The sequence below is a fragment of the Ceratina calcarata genome, unplaced genomic scaffold (genome assembly GCF_001652005.2).
Source record: "Ceratina calcarata isolate Rehan_Ccalc_2016 unplaced genomic scaffold, ASM165200v1 scaffold351.2, whole genome shotgun sequence".
In the NCBI taxonomy this organism is placed as follows: Eukaryota; Metazoa; Arthropoda; class Insecta; order Hymenoptera; family Apidae; genus Ceratina; species Ceratina calcarata.
Window position 1 is genome coordinate 933,054 of NW_017158043.1, and position 18,090 is coordinate 951,143.

Sequence of the window (18,090 nt, forward strand, 5' to 3'; positions counted from 1 at the left end):
AATTAAATACGGCGCAACAAATTACACCGCGAGCCTGGCTCCTCGTAAATCAGCCGGCCAATAAAACGTCGTTCGAAACGGGCTGAAAAATCCGACGGGTACGTTCGATAGGGCCGGACCGGAAGAGAAAAGAAACGACGCGAGGTCCCGGGGGACGCGCAAAGGGGTGTCGGGGGTATTTTTAGTATCGACGAGACGTCTCAATTAAATCTTCGAAATCATCATCGTTGATCGTTGCCGCGTCGTCGGACCGCGTGTTTTGTCCACGCGCGTAAATTTCTTACTCCGACCAGCTACCATGCATGCACGCGCTCTTCGAGGCCGTTCTCAGTTCAAGTTAGTATCATTCGTACGAAAATCGAACAATTCTAATAACAGACTATTTATGGTAGCCTTACGACATTTTTGCTTAGATCACGATGATCCGAAATCGAAGATTTAAAGACGGCGAGTTATTAACGTATTTCAAATTGCTTATTTTTTATACAAGTTTGGGACGAAGACTCTGACGTTTTTTGACTCTTAATAGGCTTATAGATTTATATTCCTAGCCGCACCTGTCACTGTAACGTGATCTTAATCCATCCTGTCTCACCTATTTGTATTCATTCTTCGGGTTCTATTTTCTAAATACGTAGACTGCTTCTAAAATGCATATTCAATCACTATAATACAGCTAGTATTATTCTCGAAGGGTTTCTAAATTGATGTTTTATTGTGCATAAGAATCTCCCGTCGTACTGCGAGCCTCGAGAAATGCAAAGAATTGGGGAGAGGTAACAGAAGATGAGAAGAAGTTTAAGTACCATAATTAGAATATCGCAGGCCACGTTGATATGAAAACAATATCCTTGCAGAATACGAAACACGAGTATCTTTAATGAAACGGTAGACCAGCTGTTTGAGCTAACTTCGATTTGCTTAGAAGCGAGATTCCGGCTAACGTGGATTATAGTGTTTCGTAGGCTGTAATCTTCACTGGGAAATACGATGATTGACTCGGAGAGCATGAATTAGGATTGATTCTTCCGAATAGAGAGCGGTCTCTCGTGACGGACTCGAAAGAAGGAGAGGGGTCGTTGAGTCAGGTGTAGTTTCGATCTTTTTTTCAGTTTCAAAATCTCCTCAGGTTTTACTGCTTTCACTGTTATTTTGTATTCTGTCGATTTTTACAGGCAGTAAAAACAGTTATATGAACAGAAACTGAGAGATTTACTACATCTAACACAAAACCGTCACAACCTCTTTAATTAACATCTCAACGAAATAAATTCGTTTCTGTCATTTTTGACTGTGCCTATCTCGTATAAAAACTTAGCGACTAATAACCGTTTACACACCACATCAATTCACAACTTCCTCCTTGATACCGTTCGGTTTTTACCAAACCGGCAGGAACGTCTAGTTAACATTGTCGAACTGTCGCCTGGTCTCGAATCTGTCGAACAGCATGCATACAGAACGGGAAATAAAAAATAAACGGGTAGACAGGGAGCCGGAGTTCGATTCGCGATGGCTGGACGTACAAAAGGCAGCTCGTTATCAGCCGGTCCCATCTTATCAGGTTGTACCGCGCACGGCCGATAAATCATCCGAGTCCTTGGCAGGGCACCTTTAATTACCGGCCGTGCGTCGGTCGAAAAAAATATGAAGACGTAATACGTTATCCGGCTGCCTCTCTTCGTGCCTACCGGTAGATAGGGAGGCTGGTCCAGTTGATGCCGAGAGGCGTTGCTCATAAATAATGAACACGTATTCATGAACGCCACTGGTTACTTCGGCCCCGAAGATGAGCTATGGCTAAGCCGTGGCTCCCAGTGCACTGCCGCGGGATGCCCTCGACGACGCGACGATTTCGAATCGTTTTTTCATTCACAGATATCGCTCGTTTCTTCGTAGAAACGGTGGAACGGACCGGTCCTTTCATTAAATGAAATCGTAACGCGACGAGCGTTTCGAAAATGATATTAGGTGTTCACGACGTGTTTTCCATGATACAGTAAACGTTCGGTGAAAGGATTAACAAGCGAATAAAATGTATCTCTCGAGGTACCATTATTTAAAAGACATCGAATTAGAATATAAATGAGTATGAGCTTGTAGTTCGAGCACGATTACATGAAAAAAACGGGATTTCAGTGAATGGAAAAAGGATACATTTATTTAGCTCGATTAGTTTCCTTAATGAGAACATAGTTCGGAGTACTCGTTAATTTCAGCTTCGATCAGTTGCGTAGCGAGATTTTGCAGCGGGTCGTGAGTAGATAGAGCAGTTTTTACCGGTGGCAAAAGAGAAGATGAAAGGAACTGTGTGGCAGTGCTTTTCATTAAACCTTTCGTTTTAACGATGCCAGATAAATGTAAGATTTTATGAAACGGTTTATAATCAGCAAGAACGTTTCACGCTGATACGAACGAAAACTTAATGAAAGGAAAGGGAAGTATTAAACCGTTTTTTCTTCACGATCTTAAGTGGATATAGATACATACAATATGAGCATAGGTAATGCGCGTATGGTGCGCAGTTTACCTGCGGTATTAAGTTTCTGCTTGACCTGTCAATTCCATTACGAAGTACAAGCACTGAAGAGGAGGAAGAAATAGACAGACGATTGTTCACTCGGAAGTAATGGAAAGCGCAATAAAGTTTTATCGCAGATCAAATATTACTTAGAAAGTGCTATGCTCTCGGTTAAGCTTTCTACCTGCTTAGAAGGAATCTGAAAATCTTCAGATTCATATTTATCGATAAAGATATGGTTCGAAGGAACGAGATTCCATCGTTCTATAGTACTTCGGTCCAAAATTCTTCATTTTTCATTAAATTAAGTTTTTTCATTTTCATTATAAATACATAATATGAAAAAAGGATCTATTACTAAACGACCTGTTAAAAAGAATTCTACACGTCCACGTTTTATCACTACTCGCATGATCAGGGGACGAACACGAGTTAATCATCAGCCATCAACGAAACAGCGTCTGGTCCAGGTCGACGCTAATCTCTGTCATCGACGATCGCAGGCGATTGATGCGCGTTCGTGAAACCTCAAGGGATGGTTTCGACGATGCGTTTAATCGCGGCCTGAGCCACGAAAGAGAAACTATGCGAGGTGGTAACGATCAGCTCCGGAAGCTGGTCGATCGGGTCCAAAGACAGGATCGCATCCCGTCGTTGGCTCGAATAATCTTCGAGCGAACGGATATCTAAACGAGAACCTTGAAGCCAGCCTCCGGGCGATGCACGCGTACGCGTACATACACTAGTGCTCAAAAGTATCTGGACCAGAGATGCTGTTCGCGAAAACCTGATCACTATCTTTCATGCCAAATCATGGATCGTCATTTTTCGGGGATGGTCCCCCGAAGTCACTGACACGATTTTCCCGATGATCCCAGAATCACGATCAGAATTTTGATACAATAATTACTGGAACGATTCGTAGGATAATTCCTATATTAAGTGATATAGTAAATTTCTTATGCATGAAACTTTTGAGCGGCAGTGTATGTGGTGGATCGGACCGGACGTATGGAAGTCGAGTGTACTCCGAGTGATATATATCGGCCGCGATATATCGCTCTCCCGATGCCACGGCTCGATCTTCGGGCCATAGTGGTCAGAGAATGAGAAAAGGGAGAGGGGAAGAGGAGTGGAGAGAGGTTGGTTGGTAAAAGGGTCCGGTACACCGATTGTGAGTATATGTAAGGCCTCGACGCACTCGTTGCAAACAACACACGCCATGCCACCACGCCCTCGCAAAACAATGTGATGGTTAACCTAACAAGCTCTCATCCGTGCTCCGAGAGCGTGCTGGGGCTACCCTACCGTGCGCGCTGCACGGTTGCAGGCTCGCAGCCACGCAGAGAGACGACGACGCCTAGGGCAACACTTCCAGGACACCGGAGTGGCGCGGAGCCGTGCCGATATTCCGCGGCGATAACGATGTTGCGACATACGCGAGTCAAGTCGTGGGATCGCGGGGTTACGGCCGTATTAACCGGGATACGACTGCGGCTGCTGTGCGTTCCTTTCGTTAACGAGTCGTCCAAGAGATACTTGCATTTTTTATAATGCCACTCGAGGCTGCGCAGGTGTCGCTTAGACCCGTTTGCATCGTACGACGTCAGGCGTAGACACTATCATTTAAATGGACACAATAATTTCTATAATCGCTTTGATGTTCGATGCAGTGTTTCACATAATAATTCATGCAATACGTGTGATCTCGAAATCTCGAATGGTTTAACGCGCATAAAGAAGCTACGCTCGATCGGTTTAAGAACAGTTGAATGAAATATGGTTTCAGTAAAAAATGCTGTTGGAATCTCTCATTACCCCCCCGGTTTTATGCGTCCTCCCAGGAAATTATATTTCCTGAAATTTACGATTTATCCTCCCAAGTTTAGAGGAGCGTGTTTTTCCAGCGTCGTGTTCGCAGTTTATAAAAACAGATGAGACGGTCGTCGCGTCAGTAGATAGGTACACGCGATTGTTCTTAAACCGCATCCATATCCGCTCGCGGATGGGACAAGGCATTCTTGTCTCGTTTTATCGATATACCGTCCGGCTAGACGAAACGTAACTCCGTTCAGCTAGAGACGTAAAGAAAGACGTAGTTAGACAGCGGTACGACGTTCCCCGGACGACGAGCCGGGTAGACAATCTGCCATCGGATTTGTAGCCGCGGAACGGTGGAAACGCCTGGAATTCAATACCCTTCTGTTCCGTCTTCTGCGGCAGCCAAATATGGAACTCGCCAACGACCTTTGTAGGAAGCCATACCCGGCGACGCCAAACTATACTCGCCTTTTGTCCGAACATCGATCCGATCCGATCTAAATGAACGAATCACTTTCACTCGTCTCGAATAAATTTTCAGTTTTTCAAACCATTCGCTTTTCTATTGTTTCGTCGTTTTCGTGTTCGGTGAACAGTAAACGTAAACGCAGAAATCATCAACATGCCCTGTTTTAATGACCGTAACTTCATTGAGGAAAGTCATGTTTTAAGAAAGATACGCGTGTTTATGTGTTGTTTTAAAGGTGCGTACGAACTTTCTCTGGTGCCGGATACAATGATTGATACGACATTTGCTGAAATCAGAAGACAGATGAAATGCATATTGCAACTTCTGTACGAATTCAGACAACGATTTTCATCGATTACGACCAGGTCGTGCAACGGAGGAGGTGTTTTTGAGACGAAGTCTAATCAAATAGTTGTGTATCAATCGTAAGACAAACGAAGTGCACGTTATTTGCAAAGTAATTCTTATCGAGATTCTGGATAAGAATGAGTCTGATCAGTTGAACAAAATGCGATCCACCTCCGATTCGCGGTGAGAGCGAAGCGACAGGTTGTTCGGAAAGCGTTCAAAACCCCGTCCGATTCCTACTCTCTGCCGAGATCCTCTATCGAGCACCGCAGCATTCGTTCGGTACCACCACCACGGGGTCACCTCGTGTCCACCACCACCGGGTTCGGCTACCACCTCTTCGTCCGCAGGCAGCTAGGGGCACCTTGCCATGTGACTGATTCCCCCTCCCGACGGGTTGACGAGCGGTGGGCCTGCCTACCTGCCGCCCGTTTCCCCGCTCCCATTACGACGCGGACTCTCGCGGCAGGTGCACCAACGTAAGTGCCACTCCGCTTACCTGTGTGTCGTGCTTACCCAAAGCCAGCGTGTCCGGTGGTCAGGTTCTTCCCTCTCTCTCTCTTTCTCTCTCTCTCTCTATCTCTATATGGTTCGAAGGAACGAGATTCCATCGTTCTATAGTACTTCGGTCCAAAATTCTTCATTTTTCATTAAATTAAGTTTTTTCATTTTCATTATAAATACATAATATGAAAAAAGGATCTATTACTAAACGACCTGTTAAAAAGAATTCTACACGTCCACGTTTTATCACTACTCGCATGATCAGGGGACGAACACGAGTTAATCATCAGCCATCAACGAAACAGCGTCTGGTCCAGGTCGACGCTAATCTCTGTCATCGACGATCGCAGGCGATTGATGCGCGTTCGTGAAACCTCAAGGGATGGTTTCGACGATGCGTTTAATCGCGGCCTGAGCCACGAAAGAGAAACTATGCGAGGTGGTAACGATCAGCTCCGGAAGCTGGTCGATCGGGTCCAAAGACAGGATCGCATCCCGTCGTTGGCTCGAATAATCTTCGAGCGAACGGATATCTAAACGAGAACCTTGAAGCCAGCCTCCGGGCGATGCACGCGTACGCGTACATACACTAGTGCTCAAAAGTATCTGGACCAGAGATGCTGTTCGCGAAAACCTGATCACTATCTTTCATGCCAAATCATGGATCGTCATTTTTCGGGGATGGTCCCCCGAAGTCACTGACACGATTTTCCCGATGATCCCAGAATCACGATCAGAATTTTGATACAATAATTACTGGAACGATTCGTAGGATAATTCCTATATTAAGTGATATAGTAAATTTCTTATGCATGAAACTTTTGAGCGGCAGTGTATGTGGTGGATCGGACCGGACGTATGGAAGTCGAGTGTACTCCGAGTGATATATATCGGCCGCGATATATCGCTCTCCCGATGCCACGGCTCGATCTTCGGGCCATAGTGGTCAGAGAATGAGAAAAGGGAGAGGGGAAGAGGAGTGGAGAGAGGTTGGTTGGTAAAAGGGTCCGGTACACCGATTGTGAGTATATGTAAGGCCTCGACGCACTCGTTGCAAACAACACACGCCATGCCACCACGCCCTCGCAAAACAATGTGATGGTTAACCTAACAAGCTCTCATCCGTGCTCCGAGAGCGTGCTGGGGCTACCCTACCGTGCGCGCTGCACGGTTGCAGGCTCGCAGCCACGCAGAGAGACGACGACGCCTAGGGCAACACTTCCAGGACACCGGAGTGGCGCGGAGCCGTGCCGATATTCCGCGGCGATAACGATGTTGCGACATACGCGAGTCAAGTCGTGGGATCGCGGGGTTACGGCCGTATTAACCGGGATACGACTGCGGCTGCTGTGCGTTCCTTTCGTTAACGAGTCGTCCAAGAGATACTTGCATTTTTTATAATGCCACTCGAGGCTGCGCAGGTGTCGCTTAGACCCGTTTGCATCGTACGACGTCAGGCGTAGACACTATCATTTAAATGGACACAATAATTTCTATAATCGCTTTGATGTTCGATGCAGTGTTTCACATAATAATTCATGCAATACGTGTGATCTCGAAATCTCGAATGGTTTAACGCGCATAAAGAAGCTACGCTCGATCGGTTTAAGAACAGTTGAATGAAATATGGTTTCAGTAAAAAATGCTGTTGGAATCTCTCATTACCCCCCCGGTTTTATGCGTCCTCCCAGGAAATTATATTTCCTGAAATTTACGATTTATCCTCCCAAGTTTAGAGGAGCGTGTTTTTCCAGCGTCGTGTTCGCAGTTTATAAAAACAGATGAGACGGTCGTCGCGTCAGTAGATAGGTACACGCGATTGTTCTTAAACCGCATCCATATCCGCTCGCGGATGGGACAAGGCATTCTTGTCTCGTTTTATCGATATACCGTCCGGCTAGACGAAACGTAACTCCGTTCAGCTAGAGACGTAAAGAAAGACGTAGTTAGACAGCGGTACGACGTTCCCCGGACGACGAGCCGGGTAGACAATCTGCCATCGGATTTGTAGCCGCGGAACGGTGGAAACGCCTGGAATTCAATACCCTTCTGTTCCGTCTTCTGCGGCAGCCAAATATGGAACTCGCCAACGACCTTTGTAGGAAGCCATACCCGGCGACGCCAAACTATACTCGCCTTTTGTCCGAACATCGATCCGATCCGATCTAAATGAACGAATCACTTTCACTCGTCTCGAATAAATTTTCAGTTTTTCAAACCATTCGCTTTTCTATTGTTTCGTCGTTTTCGTGTTCGGTGAACAGTAAACGTAAACGCAGAAATCATCAACATGCCCTGTTTTAATGACCGTAACTTCATTGAGGAAAGTCATGTTTTAAGAAAGATACGCGTGTTTATGTGTTGTTTTAAAGGTGCGTACGAACTTTCTCTGGTGCCGGATACAATGATTGATACGACATTTGCTGAAATCAGAAGACAGATGAAATGCATATTGCAACTTCTGTACGAATTCAGACAACGATTTTCATCGATTACGACCAGGTCGTGCAACGGAGGAGGTGTTTTTGAGACGAAGTCTAATCAAATAGTTGTGTATCAATCGTAAGACAAACGAAGTGCACGTTATTTGCAAAGTAATTCTTATCGAGATTCTGGATAAGAATGAGTCTGATCAGTTGAACAAAATGCGATCCACCTCCGATTCGCGGTGAGAGCGAAGCGACAGGTTGTTCGGAAAGCGTTCAAAACCCCGTCCGATTCCTACTCTCTGCCGAGATCCTCTATCGAGCACCGCAGCATTCGTTCGGTACCACCACCACGGGGTCACCTCGTGTCCACCACCACCGGGTTCGGCTACCACCTCTTCGTCCGCAGGCAGCTAGGGGCACCTTGCCATGTGACTGATTCCCCCTCCCGACGGGTTGACGAGCGGTGGGCCTGCCTACCTGCCGCCCGTTTCCCCGCTCCCATTACGACGCGGACTCTCGCGGCAGGTGCACCAACGTAAGTGCCACTCCGCTTACCTGTGTGTCGTGCTTACCCAAAGCCAGCGTGTCCGGTGGTCAGGTTCTTCCCTCTCTCTCTCTTTCTCTCTCTCTCTCTATCTCTCTGTCTTCTTCCTCTCCCCCTCTCGCTCCTTTCTTCACCCGTATGTCTCCTCTTCTCACCCCCTACCAGGCTTTCGTCCTTCTCCCTGTGTCCCCTCGGCGTCACCTCACGCAGTGCCGTGTCGTAGTGTCGTGTCATCCTGCGCTACGTCAACGATCCTCCCGAACGCGAGGCAACGCGAGATCGATCTGCTCCGATTCCGTCGTCACCGGGTCGTCGGGTGATCCAGCGGACCCGGCCCTTGTTGTGGACACCGGCGTTACTCGCGTAAACAGTTACACCTGCGGGCATTTGGTCACCGAACGAAAGACGGAGGACGATAAGCGGCGATAGGAACGATCACGAAATTGAGAGGTTCGAGAGTCACGTAGTGCGGTATGTGGAAGTCGAAGGAACTGTAAACAGTCGGGCGCAGGTTACGGGAAGGAGAGCCACGCGACAGAGAGAATCGCGCCGCGGCCAGTCGAGTATCGACGCTCGCCGACGATCGTTTTCGCGAGTGCCAGTGATAGATCGATAGTTCGATCGGTAAACCGACTCGTCACGGTAGCCGGCACGGAGATAAGGAGACACGATTGGAAAGGGACAGTGAAGGTGTCAAACGTCCGCGACTTCTCATTGACATTTCCGTGACATTTAGTGTGCTCGGTCTTCGTATCCGAGACGGTGCAGTTTCTTTTCGTTTCGTGGAACACGCGTGAGAAAGAGAGGAAGGATAGCGCGCGCGCGTTTTCCAAGAGAAAGTGGCAAGGTTAGGTTTGAGGTTAACAATTGAACGTCGAACCGATGACGGATCTTCCGTGCCTTATCACGGTTAGCCTCTTATCGACGCTTATCCGGCTCTCGGAATCGGCCGATGGACGACGCGCTGCTTCGCGATAGAGAGAAAGAGAGAGAGAAAGTTGAATTCGTCGGTCCGGTTGAAGTGCTCGTTCATTCGAAGCCCCGGTGGTATGACCCTCGTCGGACCTGTGCGCGTGCTTCAGATTTGACGTTCAACAGGTGACCGTGTGTTGCTCGTGGACGAGGGTTACGGGATAACGTGGTGCCCGACTGAGGAACCGATCGCGGTCGTCGTTTCGGTAGTCGAGGGGGTGATACGAGAGGAAGTTGTTCGCGTCGAAAATCAACCTGGACATACTCGCCGCCACGTCGGGACGTACGGAGTGGAGATGTCCGCGGGTCGCTGAGAGGATGAGGGAGCTGGACACCGAAAGCCCTGTTGTCTGGCCTGCCTGGTGTTACACTGGTGAGTCCATTAACAAAGTCTCGTCAATTTTTATCAATGAGAGTCTGATCAGACTCGTACTGTCGACAATGTTATTGTACGTAGTGCGTAATCACTGATTCCCAAACAGTTTCTGATTTCGAAACAATTAACGCAATGGTTGATCAGCGTGTTGATACAAATTAGATTAGACCAGTGATCGCAGACTCATTAGTCAACAGAGCCAAATATCAACAGTATAACTGTTCAAATTTCTTTTGATAGCCAAATTTGAAACAGTCCTTCTCAACATACCTTTCTCAATCCTCGACACTACATCTTCTTTTACTTCACAACGCTCCCTAAAATTAAGTCAATAAATTTTACTTAAAGTTTTAAGTCTCAGTTAAACTATAGGTACGTTGAATAAAATTTGATATACTTAATAACAATTTTATTCATTGATAAAATTACATTGTGAGGTATCCATAACATTAAATCATGACAATGACTGACAAACACTAGTGCAAACAATAGCCTTGCGTCTTCTTGGAAAGTTTGACTAAGTCAAGTTTGTATGTTCTTGTTTTTAATTTTAGGCACGATTAAAGGCTCTCACCAATAAGGCTTGATAAGGTTCGTGCTTGAAAACGATTGTTCGTATGAATGTGTAGACCAGAATAAGGAAAGAACGGCAACCGCTAGTTTTATCAGCTGATTATATGAGTCAGGAACAAGAATATTCCAGATGTTAAAAATATGTTCCTTCTCCAGGTCTTTCGAAGCAGACCACTTGTGCTATGAACTAAGTTTATATTTGTTTTTCTCTAATATTTCTATATCAGCGCAAAGACGTTTAAATTTCGCATTGTACGTGCACGTCCACAATCGGAATTCTGGAAGAGCCACACTCAAGGGATCAAAAAGGCGCCGGTTTTAGACGAACCAAGTTTTCAAAATGCTTGTCCTGTTTCGTGTATCGTTATCATTCCCAGCGGTGCAAGTAGTTTCCATCGATTAGAATAATGCGCGCAGACCAAGCTACGCGGTCGCAAATCATATATCTCTGTTAGCAATTTTCCAAGCGTTTCTCGTAGATAATAATTCTATTGCAACTTTGTATCCTGCTTGTATAATTATCTAGCTTGAAATGCCGTTCGTAATTGATATGGAGAGGTTTCTTATTGATACTAGAAAGATCAAATTCACTGCACAATATACTAAAATAAAATAAAATAAAATCGTATATACAGTGTGTCGTGTTAATTGGTAATGTTGTTCAGAACAATTTCACATTAGGAGTTCGCTCTTTCTATTCATTCTCAATGTAGAAAATAGTGAACAGAAAATTTTGATGAGAAAATTGTGCCGAGGTCGTCCACGGTCAATGTTGACCTGGCTAGTCGGACGTACGTGTTGATAGTGGACAAAATTCTATCGAGCTCACTGTAATAGGACTCCGCTTCGCGGTGACGACTCGCATGATGTTATGAAACATGTCAGCCGAAGTAGACGTTATTCTTCGTCGTCGGAATTCGTATTGCAAACTATTCGCGCGAGGGAAACAAACACGTCGATGAAAAATCTCCGGTTGATCGTGAAGATCGTTCGTAGTTCCGTTTCATAATCGTACTTTTTAATCAAGCGATTAAAAATGTAAATACAATCGTTTTATTTATCTTAGTCAAAATCTACGTAGTAGGAATTTCATATCTCGTTTGATTAATTCAATAAACGGAAATACCGCATATGTATTTTACTCGAAACTTATTACTCCCTTAACTATTTTTAATGGTTGTAATTTTCAATTTGAAAGCGTTGCTCTTTCATGAACGCGCTTTACCCTTTCTTATCGCCGGTATCTTAAGAACTTCATCTTTCGGTAGGGGTGTCGTACGATATTTTGGGTACCCTTTCGCCATAAAACGGATCCCCCAACGTCTTAAAAGGGTGTCTCGAAAAAGAACTAGAGAGAGAGTCAAAGGGAGAAAGATTGAGGGTCGGGGGAACTAATGTCGAAGTGTGTAATTACGGTTCTCGATCTTGACAATTAGGAGCCGGTGGAAGCTGTCGGTAGCGAATAGGCTGCCACTTAGCTGCCGAAATTCCCAACAGCCTTATCTTCGCGAATCGGGCTCGGTTATTCGTCGGGCTCTTCTAATTAAGAGGGACTCCGCCGATTTTTTTTTTTCTTTCTTCTCCCTCTTCGGCGAAATTTCTTTCCCGGACAACTAGCCACAGACAGTTCGACGACTCCTGTCGCAGAATCGCTTCACCCTTTTTTTGCTCGATCCCGATGTTCCGTTAACTGTTTTACTTTTTTCGCGTTCGGTAAAACGTTTTCCATTTTGTTAGGAGAAACAAGCGAACCGTATCATTCTTAATCGGGAATAAAATCGAACGCGTATTTGTGCTTCTGCTATGATTAAATCGTTTGGAGAACGAATTAAGGGATTTGTGTTGTGAAGTATTTCAAATGTATCTCGGAGAAAGAAATAAACCAGTTCATTTCGGTAAAAAAAAAAAATGGGAAACGAATGCGTCACCGCGGTCTAAGCGTTGACATATTGGAGACGATGATGGAACGTCCTGTCATTTGCATGTGTCCCACGTGTCGCCGGTCCCGTTCGCCGCGGCGTGCATCACAATGGTGACTGCGATCAGCGGTTTTTTTTCACGGGGAACGCGTTATCTCTCGAGCAGAGACCGCGTTTTCGTCGGCCGGTGTCCGTGATTTCGCGACAGCTGAACGAATTCGTTGTATAACGGAGAGACACCTAATGGCAACGCCGTTTCGCGACTGACTTTGCTAATAGGACGAGATTATATCCTCTCTCCGCGATTCAATGGAAACGTATTGTACTTCGTACACACGTACGTTTCAGTTTTCTATGTATGCACGCATTCAAGTCCGCGACCTCGCCGGCTTTAATGACAATCGTGTGCTTGAAAGATAATCATCGATGAAAATGCGACACGTGCATTCTTGCTGTAGTTATGTAAAAAGAAGTAGGAAGTTTTGAATTACGTTCTACGGTAACTGGTGGACCGCAATTTCAACCGCGACCATCTGCGTTCGTCTGATTTATTTTTTTAACCATTCACATATTTCATTCCTAACAGGACTCAAACGAATGATTATTTCTCTTAAATTATTGGAGTTCTTTAACAATATCTTCACGAATCCTCTGCGATCAGAGATGTTATCATTATATAATGTATATGAATTTGTTTTTCTCTAATATTTCTATATCAGCGCAAAGACGTTTAAATTTCGCATTGTACGTGCACGTCCACAATCGGAATTCTGGAAGAGCCACACTCAAGGGATCAAAAAGGCGCCGGTTTTAGACGAACCAAGTTTTCAAAATGCTTGTCCTGTTTCGTGTATCGTTATCATTCCCAGCGGTGCAAGTAGTTTCCATCGATTAGAATAATGCGCGCAGACCAAGCTACGCGGTCGCAAATCATATATCTCTGTTAGCAATTTTCCAAGCGTTTCTCGTAGATAATAATTCTATTGCAACTTTGTATCCTGCTTGTATAATTATCTAGCTTGAAATGCCGTTCGTAATTGATATGGAGAGGTTTCTTATTGATACTAGAAAGATCAAATTCACTGCACAATATACTAAAATAAAATAAAATAAAATCGTATATACAGTGTGTCGTGTTAATTGGTAATGTTGTTCAGAACAATTTCACATTAGGAGTTCGCTCTTTCTATTCATTCTCAATGTAGAAAATAGTGAACAGAAAATTTTGATGAGAAAATTGTGCCGAGGTCGTCCACGGTCAATGTTGACCTGGCTAGTCGGACGTACGTGTTGATAGTGGACAAAATTCTATCGAGCTCACTGTAATAGGACTCCGCTTCGCGGTGACGACTCGCATGATGTTATGAAACATGTCAGCCGAAGTAGACGTTATTCTTCGTCGTCGGAATTCGTATTGCAAACTATTCGCGCGAGGGAAACAAACACGTCGATGAAAAATCTCCGGTTGATCGTGAAGATCGTTCGTAGTTCCGTTTCATAATCGTACTTTTTAATCAAGCGATTAAAAATGTAAATACAATCGTTTTATTTATCTTAGTCAAAATCTACGTAGTAGGAATTTCATATCTCGTTTGATTAATTCAATAAACGGAAATACCGCATATGTATTTTACTCGAAACTTATTACTCCCTTAACTATTTTTAATGGTTGTAATTTTCAATTTGAAAGCGTTGCTCTTTCATGAACGCGCTTTACCCTTTCTTATCGCCGGTATCTTAAGAACTTCATCTTTCGGTAGGGGTGTCGTACGATATTTTGGGTACCCTTTCGCCATAAAACGGATCCCCCAACGTCTTAAAAGGGTGTCTCGAAAAAGAACTAGAGAGAGAGTCAAAGGGAGAAAGATTGAGGGTCGGGGGAACTAATGTCGAAGTGTGTAATTACGGTTCTCGATCTTGACAATTAGGAGCCGGTGGAAGCTGTCGGTAGCGAATAGGCTGCCACTTAGCTGCCGAAATTCCCAACAGCCTTATCTTCGCGAATCGGGCTCGGTTATTCGTCGGGCTCTTCTAATTAAGAGGGACTCCGCCGATTTTTTTTTTTCTTTCTTCTCCCTCTTCGGCGAAATTTCTTTCCCGGACAACTAGCCACAGACAGTTCGACGACTCCTGTCGCAGAATCGCTTCACCCTTTTTTTGCTCGATCCCGATGTTCCGTTAACTGTTTTACTTTTTTCGCGTTCGGTAAAACGTTTTCCATTTTGTTAGGAGAAACAAGCGAACCGTATCATTCTTAATCGGGAATAAAATCGAACGCGTATTTGTGCTTCTGCTATGATTAAATCGTTTGGAGAACGAATTAAGGGATTTGTGTTGTGAAGTATTTCAAATGTATCTCGGAGAAAGAAATAAACCAGTTCATTTCGGTAAAAAAAAAAAATGGGAAACGAATGCGTCACCGCGGTCTAAGCGTTGACATATTGGAGACGATGATGGAACGTCCTGTCATTTGCATGTGTCCCACGTGTCGCCGGTCCCGTTCGCCGCGGCGTGCATCACAATGGTGACTGCGATCAGCGGTTTTTTTTCACGGGGAACGCGTTATCTCTCGAGCAGAGACCGCGTTTTCGTCGGCCGGTGTCCGTGATTTCGCGACAGCTGAACGAATTCGTTGTATAACGGAGAGACACCTAATGGCAACGCCGTTTCGCGACTGACTTTGCTAATAGGACGAGATTATATCCTCTCTCCGCGATTCAATGGAAACGTATTGTACTTCGTACACACGTACGTTTCAGTTTTCTATGTATGCACGCATTCAAGTCCGCGACCTCGCCGGCTTTAATGACAATCGTGTGCTTGAAAGATAATCATCGATGAAAATGCGACACGTGCATTCTTGCTGTAGTTATGTAAAAAGAAGTAGGAAGTTTTGAATTACGTTCTACGGTAACTGGTGGACCGCAATTTCAACCGCGACCATCTGCGTTCGTCTGATTTATTTTTTTAACCATTCACATATTTCATTCCTAACAGGACTCAAACGAATGATTATTTCTCTTAAATTATTGGAGTTCTTTAACAATATCTTCACGAATCCTCTGCGATCAGAGATGTTATCATTATATAATGTATATGTATAATTGAACTTATTATGATCAGAATATTATACGTTTTACGGTCTGTAGAACGCTATAATATTTAATTACCGGATACTGAATGTAGAAAATGTTCATCATTCACGTTATGTACAGTTTTCATAATTACGAGTTCGTTTTGTATTTTGAACAACATGAATTCTTATCGAATTCCGAAAATATTTTCTGTAAAATAAAATGGTACATTCGAGAATTCAATCGAAGCAAATACCGCGTCTACGAAGCGAATGTAAACAGTCCCATTGGCTTTTTAAACGGCGTCGCCGATTGACTTGTTTACGGACCAGAGAGCATCCGCGTCGTTACTTCATGAATGAATCGCCACGCGGATTCGTCTCGTTTTCATTGTTTCTGACTGACAATGAGTTACGCGCGGCGCTGCCCACGTGTCGCGTTGAACCGGCGGCGGCTAAAATGCACACGCGCGTCAATGCGACTCGATGATCGCAAGGTGTTCAGTTTCCTGATCATTTTAGCGTGGGTGGACGAGGTTCTACGATTCATCTTCTTTATTTTCTTATCAACAAATAAACTATGTTCCTACGTTTTCCAATCTCGGAAGAGAGAAAAATAGTTTCGTGGTACATAGAAAAAAGCCTTCCTTTGGTTTGAGAGTCAAGTCTCTGATCTGGCCTCGAGTCGACGAGTTTCCTCGCCGCAATCGACGGGAGACGAACACGTCGAATGCACCGGCGTGTGGTCGTTTCAGGGCTGGCATTGTGGCCAGCGCGACGGCCGCACAAAGCCGTTTCTAACTGCGTACAATCGCCCACGTATCGCCGGCACCTTGTCATGTTTAATTTGTCCGCGATCCGACAACCGGCCGACGTATGATTCGATAGTTCGTCACGGGGAACGCGATCGTCTGTTACGATAACCGTCAACGTCGGCCGCGATTTTCCTGCGATCCTCCCGTACGACGAAGAATATTTTCATTACTGAAATCGCGTCTCACAAAAACGCACTGTCTCTAAAAAAATCGAATATGAAAGAAGTAATGCGAACACTGTGTATAAAAGTGTATGGGACCGTCGAAAGCAGGTGATCGATGAGATCGAGGGCCGTCGATCAAACGAGAAGCTGATTCGATTCGATATCGCGATAATGGAGATCGTTCGGAGGGACAAACTAGAAGGGGACGATGCAACGAGAGAGTCTCGAGTATAACCGCGGTTTGGGGTTCGTGGAAAGGAAGACCCTACGTGTTCGCAACCGCGAAATAATGTTAGCGGTTTGTGGTTTTCCATACGTGCAAGAAGTCACAATGGCGAACGAGTGATCCGAGTACGGCCGACCGAAAGGACGTAAAAATGTAAGGACGAAAAAAGTAAGAGTGGCTTTTGTTCGCCGTTGATACCTCGGAGTTCGCTGGTTTTTACTCGGTTCAACCGTTTCCGTGATGTTCGTTTTCTGCTTTCACGCGGGCACGTCGCTTTGTCTCGGGCAAACGCGATTAGGAATCCCGGGAGCAATTTTCAGACGGCTTCCGTCGAGCCTATTAGTTTCTCGAACAGCGGGAGATGGCCTTAACGAAGTTACACTCGCCCGTTTTCTTCCTCTTGTTCCTTTAAATCGCCCCGAGATCGAGCGTTTCCTGCTTCTGTGAAACAGGTGTTCCGCCGTGCCTCCGATCGGCGGCTTCTTTCAACGCTTCACTCCTGCAGAGAACGCTTTTGCGGTTTTAACTTCAACCTTTTTTTCGTTCACGAGTCCAATAGCGTTAATCGATTCCGAAATTCGTCTTCAAACGTCGCGAAACGATTTCTGGCGATTCACTAATAAAACTGTACGGGACAATAGCTTTCAATACGATTTCAATGAGATCTTCTGAATCTCCTTGAAGCAAGGCACACGGGACGCGGCGACCGTCGGCAATTACGTCTGGCCAGCTGGCGCCTGCTTGATTTTTCATTTGGCCAAACAATCTCGACTCGATTCCTCCTCTCTTCCCGTTTTGATTGCTCGTTATCGAGACTTTTCTTCGGGCTAGATAATGGCGTCAGCTTTCTTCCGCCAGCGTTTCCCGAAAGATAAACGCTGGACGAAGCGACGCCACGCAGAAGCATTCAACGGGGCAATTAAGCGACGTGACTCGCTCGATTCGCGGCATGGAAACGTCATCGCGCGATTAAGGACTCCCATGTCACCTGTCTGAACGACAGGGCGCCAGCAACTGTTCGCACGCGCCTGCTGTTTCCTTCCAACGATTCTTCTCGTCGAGTCTCCCTTAAGGATCCCAGAACTCGTCCCGACGTTTTCTCTAACGCTCATCACGCGAACATGTGCGGTCGAGTGATTACGATCAATTTTAATTTGTTTACCACGAGTCGAGAGCCTTCGCATTTGAAACAAAATAGGTATTACAGTTCTCTTCCAGCGAAATCGCTTTCCCATATTTGCTGCAATCGACAAGACTCGTCGTGAAACATAAGATGTTTATAAATCGTATATAGTGTATGAATCGTCGTCGATGTTTAAGGATGTATTGGCTATAC

The 18,090-nt window shown here is 45.2% G+C and overlaps 1 protein-coding gene across 6 annotated transcripts in view; it reads left to right on the forward strand.

Moving 5' to 3' along the window:
* Positions 1–18,090, forward strand: part of LOC108625439 (nascent polypeptide-associated complex subunit alpha, muscle-specific form) — a 224,591-nt gene that overhangs the window by 110,930 nt on the left and 95,571 nt on the right. The window contains exon 1 of one of the 6 annotated variants that reach the window (XM_018025491.2): positions 9,835–9,981. The exons of the other annotated variants lie outside the window; for them this stretch is intronic. Within the exon in view, the coding sequence (XP_017880980.1) occupies positions 9,927–9,981 (55 nt within the window). The 5' untranslated portion in view covers positions 9,835–9,926. Of the gene's footprint in view, positions 1–9,834; positions 9,982–18,090 lie in introns of those variants that run through there. 6 annotated transcript variants of the gene reach the window in all.